The sequence below is a fragment of the Poecilia reticulata genome, linkage group LG21, assembly GCF_000633615.1.
Source record: "Poecilia reticulata strain Guanapo linkage group LG21, Guppy_female_1.0+MT, whole genome shotgun sequence".
NCBI classification, from domain to species: domain Eukaryota; kingdom Metazoa; phylum Chordata; class Actinopteri; order Cyprinodontiformes; family Poeciliidae; genus Poecilia; species Poecilia reticulata.
The window spans coordinates 20,852,885-20,863,874 of record NC_024351.1 but is presented as its reverse complement, the minus strand read 5'-3'; the positions used below and the strand labels follow the sequence as shown (position 1 = coordinate 20,863,874).

Sequence of the window (10,990 nt, the reverse complement as noted above, 5' to 3'; positions counted from 1 at the left end):
GGGGTAGAATTTGTCCAAACACCCTGGAGAGGACACAGAAAAGACAGGTGAGTCACTCAATTTCAGCACTCCACACCTAACAGATTATGTACAAACATTTGCTCAGTTTTACCCACCAGTAGCTCATTGCTGAGTAACAATTATCCTCCCTTCACAGGCAACCACCTCACTTGTCAATGAGGAGCAGCTGTGCAGAGCCCAGAACAAAAGGCTACATGCTAATTACTAAAATCCTCAATAAATACAATTAAAACTTCTTGTGTGCAAATTGTCATTTATGTGCAAATCTCCATTTAAAGTGCAGTGCTAAATAAAGTGCTATACAGAGACTTAAGTAAAACAGTCCCAGTAATGAAGATCTCTTCATTACAAGCATTGAGGGGAAATGCTATTTAACAGTTTTTAAAATAATACTGGGATCATTATGAGAATTTGAGGTATAGATATTAGGATCCGGTAGATGGCAGTAGTGCAACAATAATGGATGCAAGCTGCTGTTGAAATCTAAAGAAGAAGAAGACGCCCATTGTCATTTAGCACATGCTAGTATCAGACACAAAGGATCAGCGCTTTTACTGTTACAGTTACCGTTCGGAAACTACCGTAATCAGTTCAGTTCAATCTAAACTTGGTAATTTTTCTTTTTCAACGTAATAAATGTGATATTCAATTGACCTGTTATGACTCAAATTTTGGGTGTCCGCCCCCCTCTGCTGTTGCTGCATTGTTGTGGAAAACCTGGAGCGGCAGAGATATCTGCGGCTTATATGTGTATGTTTACTGGTTTAAAAAAAAACAAAAAACTTTGGGGTTGTGGTTTATAGTCCAGCGCGGCTCATAGTTCGGAAAATACGGACTATAATCCTTCCTGGATTTTTCTGTGAACAACCCAGAGAGGGTTATTTGATTGTGCTTTCTGGAAAACAATACATTTTTACATTTAGACATTCCTGCAATTGTCACACCTTTTCTGTTGCAAACTGACTCCGGCCCCCACCAGAGAAGGGAAAAGTTGTGACCCTCACAGGAAAAAGTTTGGGGACCCCTGATCAAGACGGTACAACCACCATGAATCAGCAATAAACCAACCTTCAATGTGCAAATTTCCTCTACTGCTTACAGTAATACCCTGCTATTCGCCACTAAGACTGAAACAGAAATCACAGAGTTGCTACATGCTACACGTGCATTATTATTATGCTGCACTCTGACTTAATTTGAAATTTGCTGCTTCAAACTTCACCTGGGAATCCACTTTATCTGCAAAGTTAAATTAGCCTAGAATATGAGTCAACTATTTTTGCAGCTGGCTGATTGATGAGTGATGTTTGGGTACAGGCTGAACAAATTTGACAGTATGTGTTTTTTCCTCAGAGAAGACTGTAGACTGAGAAAATAATGTACAAGTAAGAAAAAATATAACTTATTTGTACACAAACTGTTCAGCTTTCAAATAGCAGCAACTGATTATGGAATTGTCTATGAAGAAGTTGCTAAAAGTAACTTGGGAAAGTATATTCATGCAGCAAAGGGATGAGTTTTACAGCAACAATCTACAAAGTATTGTGTTTAATTGAGCTGTTAGCCCACTACTAACTTAATGTTTGGAGCTCTTTGAAAACAGCATGCTGTTATTTCTGCTTTACAATAGCTTTTAAAAAGTGGTTTATGACTTTGTGTTTACTAAAGCATATATTGTATTCTGAAATAGTTATGCTGAAGTAGCTGAACATCGCCTCAAAGTTTTAGTTGACCAGCAGAGGGGAGATCCTATTTTCAGTTATGTTACCAGAAACCTCAGCTTGGAAAGTCAGAAAAACTTGAGTGAACAAAGTGATGGCGTCAAAATGGATTAGCATTGAGTCCTGGGAGTCGGGGGTAAGATGATGAACTTCAGCAGTGCGAATTGTTGTAACTGACATCATTTCACTGCGCTTTTCTTTCGCAGCCAGATACAAACATTTAAATTCTTCATGAATGACCTGCAGCAGTTAGATAAATGTTTGAAATGAGAGAAAATGTATTAGCAGGTTCACTTTTTAATGTTTTGTTACATAGCAACTGCACATTTAAATGGGATTGTACTTGATAAACACAAAGCAGTCCACAACTGGGAAGCAGAAAGAAACTGACATTGAAAAATATTTTGTGCAAATATCTGAAAGGTGTGGCATGAAGATTTATCAGGGAAAGGGAGACTGGTTAGAATGTTTGCTGTATGCTTTGTTAAAGGAGAGTTTAATTTAACACTTGGAGGCTTCTGAATATTAATTTCATGAAGATAAGTTGATGGAAAAATATTGCAGGTTCCATGTAGTTGAAATTGCATCCACTCAGCTAAAAAAAGCTTAGCTTAAGGCATGCAGGAATGTGAGCAGAGGTAACCAGAGTCAATTATCCAGCCCAGTAGATGACTCTGATGTTTATCTTCTCCATTAGCATCTTTTCCTGCCCCACTTTCTCTTTCCTCTTCCATTACTAGGCTCTCATTCCAACACAAAATGAAGCCGATCATTTTCTGTTTGTGATTTAGCTCTGCGAGATCGAAAGTAGACATGCGCATCTCGATGCCCAGAGTTATCTTGATGTTGCACAGAACCGCATTACACCGCCATGAGATCACCACTTAGTGGCTGAATCTGAAAACCCGACAGCCGCGTTTTCTGCAGCGTGATGAGTGCTCAGGATTTCTTCCAGTTTCTCTCCGCGCACGTTTCAAGCCTTAAGCAAGAGCGGGGTCCCTAACCGTTTTAAACGTGCGTTAAATTCTATTCATAACAGATGAATAATTGAGGAGAACATTTTACACGCAAAGAAGAGTGGCTTCTCAAAGCTGAGCGGCGGGGCCGAGGTGGGGTCTGTCCTCATCTGTAACTCTACACTAAACCCGAGAGTCCATCTCCGAGACAAAGGGAGGGCAGGCAGCCATATTGATCTCCTCGGTTTCTCTCCCAGAGGAGGTGAGGAAAAAGGCGGGCAGGAACAGGATGGAGACATTAGCACCACATTATGGCGAATCAGGAAGGAGGAGTGATATAGGATCTCTGCTTAATTGACTGAGATTTCTTTAAGCTGCAACACAGGTGGTGGGAAGATACTTACAAGGTGTAGTTTGTGGGAAAGGAAGGGGGTTCAAGCAACAGCAGCAACACAGAATGACTGCATTTATTAGCAGAATGTAGAATAAGGTGCAAATTTACTCTGTTGGTTTTATTGTAGTTTTATGTGTTTTTCAGCCATAAAGTATCATTTATAGCACAAAAAAGGGAATGTGTTAACTTCAGTCGTTACAAAAATACTTATCAAATATGACTTAAAAGAAATTTGACTTCATAATTTAACACTTTGAAATTGGGCCTCTGTCTCTTTAAGAAACTCCTGCTCTTTCTGAAACTCTGCCTTCAGGATGTCATCACAACATGGCTCCTCTATTAACTCTTTAACGTTTTTACCAGCGTTTCACTGTGAAGTAGCTCCTACAATGAGCTCAACAAATGAGCAGTTCCACTATGTTTGTGAAACAATAAAAATGTAAACTCTTGGTAAAAGAAAATATTTGAGTTTATAAAACTAGGAACTTTAAATGGTGATCAGGGAATGTTTTTGAGCTAAGCTAATGAGCATTTTCAGTGAAAATAGAATCAAAATAAAGAAATATGGCTTAATAGGAAATATAATTTCTAAAAAACTTGTAATTTTAAGTTTAACATAAAATTTTGGGGTAATTGATTGCCTGGGAACTTATCCAGGTATCCCAGTTCATTTTAGTTTTTTCTTCAGTTGTGCCAGCGAGTAAAATCAGAAAAAAACACAACTTATGGTATTTTAAACAAATTACACTATAAAACCATAAAGCAGAACTCATATGCATCAGAATTTGAACCTTGCCAACGTCGGGCGAGTCTTTGCTTCGAGCAGCAGCTTGGAGCAGGCAGGGGGGAGCCGGCGGTGGGTTTTTCTGGATGATCTCTCTGAAGCAGGTGGAATGGTTGGAGGGAGCTGGATCCGAAGCCTGGCCCTTTTTCCTCAACGTCAAGTTGAGCTTCTCAGCCGCCCTGCCGGGACAGAGAGAGGCGTTGTCAGGGGAGACGGTGGGGGATGTACCGAGTGACTAATACAACACTGCATAAACACTCCCACCACATTTTGAAGTCCTGGAACTGAGATGTATATATATATACATAAAAAAAAACCTAACTATAAAAATGTCCTTCMCATAATAAAGACCGATATGGTGAAAAAAAGCACAGCCTCTGGTCTTTACGAGGTACTTAAACTGAACTTCGAGTGTACGAAAACAAATAAATCCTTATTCATTCATCATTTATTAACTGCAACTGAAAAGTTGTGATAGAAAAAGTAAAGACACCCCATGGTTAAATAGATCTTAAAGCCTCCTTTAACAGCAATAACTTTACATAGTTGGTTTCTGTCTGATTTTGTCAGACTCTCAGTTCATTGTAGATGGATTTTGCCTTCATTGCCCAGTCTGGGTCAAGTTTTCACATTTGATTGTAGAGTTTAATATTCCATAAGATTTAATATTCCATAAGATTTGAGGTTCACTTAAACATAATCTTGCAAATCTACAGTCATGCAGCCATGTCCTTTTTTTTAGGGAAGAGACTTTATTCAGCCAGTCATTTTATGCATCACATATTTATTCAGTCTGTTTGTCCTTTCTTTAACTTCAATACTTTTCTGATAACTGAAAACTGGGGCATCTGAAATGGAGCTACTGGGTGTTTGTAATTTCTCTGAGAACTGGAAAAAAAGCATGAAAATAGCCAATATTCCAGAGGAACGTTTCTATGGGAATTCAGCATTCACAGGATTAGGAAACACAGTGACCCGAGAATATCTAAAATCCACAAAAACTTCAGATCAACACCCCCACAAATGCTATAAACCTTACTATGGATCAATACGCACACTGTCTTGGCACTACTACAGAAACTAACAGCCAATCAGCTCCAAGGAAAATTAAAGCCACTTCTGGATTGGCTGCTTTACCATCGCCAGCCAGTAGCATGTCAAGTTGCATTGCTGCTAGGTATTTCAGCTTCCCATGCTGCGTTTTCTGAAATTTCATAACATTTACTATTATTTTATAATAACCTACCTGGCCAGAAGGGACATAGCGGCAGTGTTGGCGATGTTAACCACTCTGGAGATGTGAGGGATCTTGGAGGTCGTCTGAACAGTCCCAGCGTCGCCATAGGTCAGCGTGGCATCATCTGCCTTCTGCTTTCAGGAGAGAGCTCGTCACTCATTATATAGATATCCAAAGTTACTCTCCCAAATCTAATACAAAGGAGGCTACTTGTATCAAGGGAACCACGTAGGTGCTTCTGTGTAAGTAGGCCATCTGAGGCTGAGAGCACATGCTGTAAACAAACACCAAATTTGACCCGTTATGGATAGAGGCAGCTGTATTTGGAATAGGAGGAATATGTTGTGCAGCATCTGTGTTGTGAAGTCGGAGTAAGAAAAGTGACTCAGAGATGAAGAGGATTACGATTAATAATACTGCCCATATCTCTGATGCACAACGGTCCACAAGAAACAAGACATCATGTAAAGGGATTCAGACAATTATTCAGTTGGCGCTCCAGTGCAAGACCCAGGCATTTATTTTTAACTGCAGTGTGATAATCTAAGAGAACCCAGTCTGCTCGACTTCAGATGAACTGGAAACCACCAACACTTGGTTATAAAGAAAATGATAACTATGAATATTTAGGTCAATATTAATGTCAGATTAACATTCATTCAAATTCCAAGATCCATTATAACCTGTTTTCCTTACAGTTATCCAAACATGTATTTAACAGTTGAACATCAAATTCCCATATTTAACAGTCATCCAAAATTGCACTGAAATTATTCAGTTAAGTGATAAAAATACAGCAGAAAGTGCTTTTTTGATAATACTTGAAATTTAATGTTTATGTATAATTATACCTAACAATCTACCTGTTAAGTTGTTTAATCTACCTGTTAGCTCAAATGTGTTCTATAAAAGTAACTATGGGACCCATGCAGTGGACCCCTGTGTAGGTCATATAGCATCTAAACTCAGTGAATACTTGAGTCTCCCTCTAAAATGCTTAAAACTGCCTAGTCACACACCAAAATATACCTAATATGCCCAAAGTATACCTAATATGCATTAATACACACAATGGAAACCGTCTTAGCACTGTTGCAGAAGCTAATGTCTTCTGCCAATCAACATTAAGGAAAATGAGGGAAAATGTCGGCCTTCAATTGGCTACATTGTAAAGGCTAGCCAATCAAGTAGCATTGTGTTCTTCTCTTCGTTTTCTTTCAATTTGGCTTCAGAAAGCTTTTAATTTGCTCCAGGAAAACTTTAAAAACAGGAGCAGTTTTATCACTCATTTTAATAGAAATACCTGGTTTGACACAGATACTTCAGTAAACTCGCATCTTGCTTCTATTGACAATTTTTGCATAGGTTTGTGAAGAAACATGCTAGCCCAATCTGCCTATGTAACCTTATATCCCTTACTGTTTTGATATGACTTGTTGATAATCCATTTTCTAACATACTTTAAAACAATGGAAACCAGACTACTTTTACACTAAAGTGATTCTCTCGTTTTATTAATTTTGATTTTGACTTGGTTGATGTTTTCTCTGTGTACTCAGCTGCAGCATCAAGAACAGTCTACATCCAGCAAGACCCATCTGTTGTTGGACTAGTCTGGCCAACTAACTTAAATAAATTTCAGTTACATTGTTTTCGTAACAATTCGGAGCAGAAGCTGAAATTTAAATACAAATTTGATTCATTGCACAGCCCTCCTGGGGCTCTGCCTGTCTGGGTAGTTGCTCTCAAAGCTCACATTTTCTTCTGTCTCTCAAGCTGTTCTAGAGGCAGGGCAACCACATGAGCTCAGCTTTCCGTGAGTAACAGCCAACCATTACGTGCCAATTAGTGCCAGTAGAGATGTGCTGTAGTGGTTTTGAATGACACAGGGCTGATGGAGACCCAAAGTAAAATGGATCAATTATAAATACCTCCCTGGCCCTCCCCTTCTGGACTTCATGACTCATGGTCTCGGTCATAAGCTTTTGCATCTTTACTTCCTCTCATCTTGAGAACTGCTCTGTATTTGCACTCATACGTCCTCATATTATCTGTTTTTCCCTCTCCACTCTTTCTCTCCCTTGCTGTGCATTGACCTCCACATTTGCTTGTTTTGCAGGATTTTAATCCCAGAGGAATCGGCCCCCTGCCGATCTGCTCCCAGCTCCCGCTAATGTGTTGGACCACTTTTCTCTGAAATCAAACTGCTTTGCGAATGTTTTTTCTTCCCCCCTTTTCACACTTGGCCGTCAAGGTCCGCCTTGGTTGATCCAAACAGCAGGTGACAGCTAAGTGAATCGGTGCACACCCCTAGAAATGTGCAAACTTTGATGATCAGATTGTACATCCTTTTTCTACTTGCATGTAAACATTGATTTGCACTGACAGGTTCCAGTGCACTCGCAGGCCCGTGTGCAGGAAATTAACTCCTTGTTCAGAGTATGACATTTGGCAGTGTTTCAGTGTTCCCCTGGACACATTTGGGCACATACTGCCAAAGGAATGTGGCCATATGCCACCTCTGATGTGGTCTGCATTAACAAATCCCACTGTGTCCCTAATGTGTTCCTAATCTTACACTCATGGATAATTAGGGCATTTTTCTGACTAGATACTTTTTCTAAGTAGCCTAAGTTTGTCTCACTCGTGCATCAAGTTTAACCGTCATGAAAGAAGAGTCCCGAATTGGTAGCAGTTTATTGCAAGAGCAAGACTAAAGACTGCTGTGTAAATGACTGAATTTGTGGGGTGTTTGCACTAGTAAGAGAGGAGATAGCAAGTGGCATCAAACGTTGAGTCAATACTCTTACTGGTTTGTTGCTAGAGCATCCCACAATCAATCAAAGCAGTGAGTGAAGTTCACCAGACAAAGAGGATTCCTCGTAGATACATTAGATGGCATTACCGGAACTAGGTGGACTTTAGTTGTGGTTTGCATGAGGCCTGGTGGCTGTATAGAGCAAATGTCTGATGTACAGATACATGAGGACTCACACACATCGGGAAGGTTTCAGTTGCCCAAGACATACCCCACCAAGGAAGGATCGTTTTATGTGTGGCAAGGATTACAACACATGGCGTGTCAATAATGGGATTCACCCTCATTAAGAGTTCAAGGTCTAACACGAAGACTCTCTTTAATTTGTGTTTGAAGCTACACCATAAACGAGAGCCATGGACTGGTGGTAAGAGGTACAGAGTCATTTTTAACAATAAATATGGATTGTGCATCCCCGTAGTTTACCATTATGTGCTCACATGTTAGTGTCAATGGGAGACGACTAATATTACCAAAGATCTTGAGAGTTACAAAGGTCATTCTTCTGGCAGCTAGTCTAAGGAGCCATTGTGTAACTTGTGGTCATCCCTGGTAGTGATTCAGATGGCACACAAACACAGCATCTACTACCCTGGTACACTGTTTTAACAGGTCAATGCCCAACCGCACACAGAACATGGATCTACAGACTGGATAAATGCTACCCTGGTCAGGCAGGTTCATCACATTTGGCTTTTTATTAAGCAAACTCCCATTAATATTATGCAACATTTGTTCTCAAAGTTGTGCAGTTCTAAAGACTAAATGTTTGAAATGATTATCATGTTGTCCTTTCTTTAAATCACAAAAGCTTGTTATGCTGACAGGGGCATCCATATTTTGGAGAGCCACTGTAGTTTTCATAATGTCATAAACTTATGAATGTAGCTACTGCAGGAGACAGATGCACTTCAATGATTTCTCAGTAAAATAATAACAATACAGTAGAAATAATTATAGCATCAATAGAATTAAAGCCAGTAAAACTCTTCTGCCACTCACCTTGTCCCGTTAACTATAACAGCCAATCACTTGGCGTGGGGGTCAGGGAGCTTCCATCACATTAATGCATATTTCAAAAGCCGCAATTTTAAATATGGCTCTCCCTCTCTATTGATCACAAGTGCTTTTTGACTGGCCAGCTTTTATGACGGGTAAATCATGACCCTATTCCATTCCATTAGTAGAAGGACTTTTAAAGAACGCGCTCAGCCACGGGATCGAAATAGGCTCTCATTGGGCACTATGAATCTCTTGGCTTGCCGACATGTGCGCTCGTAAAGGCATGCATTATCCATATAGCTCATTAAAGCAGGGGGTGGTGGAGAGGGGAGGACACTAGGAAATGTGTTATATAGTGTGTAGAGCTTAGAGAAGGCTTTTAAGGGTACCTGATGGTGAGAATTGATGGTGACACCATCTGGATTGGACGCCGATTTAGAGGCCACCAGCTGCTGCTGCTCCTCCACCCAGCGGTCCATGTCAGGGTTGGGGAGCTTGGGTTCTCTCCGTCGGAGGGTTTGGGGAGTCCTCTGGGGCGTCCGGGGGCTTCGGGGGCTGTGCGGGCTGTATGGCGGATGCACCACCTCCCTGGAGGACTTGTCTCCATGCTTTGTCCCGCTTTGTCCCAGTGCCGTGCTGGCGCCGAGGCCGGCCCCGTAGGGAGGCTTGGCTAACGACTGACCACGACTCAGAGCCAAGAGGATGGCCTCCTGTTTGAGTTGGTTCAGGTTGGCGCCGCAGGACCCACACTGGCCCAGCTCCCGTTCTCTGAACTCCATGTTGGAATGGCCGTGGACGCGAAGGTTGTCGTGTAGAAAAGCTGACAGGTCGCTTGTTTCCTGCAGAGTTTTTTAGAATTACAAGCTGAAGAAGAAGCTGTAAGATACTCAACTTTCCTGCAGCAAAATATGCAATGGCTATAGGCCTATTGCGATAACTAATACGTCAATTAATGACATAATTAATTAAAATTAACTATTATTGTTTACCCTCTCTTTCTACCAAAAACTGGATGACTAAAGTCTTCAGTTTAGTGCTTTGGTCTCAAATGGCTCCTTTTTTTTGAAGGACAGTTTTGTTTACAAAGACTTCATGATTAATTTTATTTGTTGTTTTATTTATACTGGATATTTAAAATGTCTCCCAGTTTCAGTGTTAAATGTTCATTAGAATTTAAAGTTATTGATCTTTGAGAATGTGTTCTTGCATTATTATGCCATTTCCTTCATATTACTTGAAAATGCCTTCCAAACAACAATTCTATCGTTTATCGCAATAACTTCTTGGACAATTTATTGTCCAGCAAAGTGTATCATGACAGGCCTAAATGGCTACAAAAACTAAATACAACAGTCATCCAGAAAGAATCTTTTTTTTCAATATATTATAGGAATGTCACATCCATATTTATGCGCATGCTCCTTTTGACGTGGAAAAATGCAGAAGTCGGATTTGTTCAAACTCTACATGTTTATGTTTGTGATGTAGGTCAGACGAGTTTTATTTCCTAACGTCACTCCCAAACTGGTTAGCACGAAGATAGCGTCTACGGTTGCTATGGAAACTTTTAGGTCCCCAGATGATTTCCTGCTGTTCTCTAACTGCAAGCTTTGGAGATTTTATACCAGAAAAATTTTTTGTCATGTCCAGAGTGACATATTTACTGATTTGAACTCTGATCAACTAAGAAAAAGAAATGCATGAATAAAAATGTGCTTTTTCAGTTTGTTTTGTTTTTGTTTGTTTGTTTTTTTTTATTTAGGTACAATAACCAAAAATTGTCCCACTTAGGATTTTGCTAAAAACAATTATTGCTTAATGTGCATTTTTTTTTGTCCCTGCACTGCATAAATTTCCTCAAGTTAAAGCTTAGATTTCCTAAGATTATTGTGAGAATATTCTAAGTAAATTAGGGATTTAGTCCATGCATATTAAAAGAAAGAAAAAGAAATTCCATGTTATGTCTTTGCCTTCTCACATAGAACATAATGGTGGGTAATCATTTTTACAGAATGTATAATAAAAACAAAACAAGCACAACAAATAAACCACTTTAA

At 39.8% G+C, this 10,990-nt stretch overlaps 1 protein-coding gene across 3 annotated transcripts in view; it reads right to left on the bottom strand.

Moving 5' to 3' along the window:
- The window catches only part of kif26bb (kinesin family member 26Bb), a 36,041-nt gene that overhangs the window by 21,116 nt on the left and 3,935 nt on the right, over positions 1-10,990 (bottom strand). For all 3 annotated transcript variants that reach the window (XM_008398178.2, XM_017302025.1, XM_017302026.1), the window contains exons 3-5: positions 9,323-9,772; positions 5,123-5,244; positions 3,884-4,055 (exon numbers count right to left, since the gene is read on the bottom strand). In XM_008398178.2, coding sequence (XP_008396400.1) covers positions 3,884-4,055; positions 5,123-5,244; positions 9,323-9,772 — 744 coding nt within the window. The remainder of the gene's footprint in view (positions 1-3,883; positions 4,056-5,122; positions 5,245-9,322; positions 9,773-10,990) is intronic.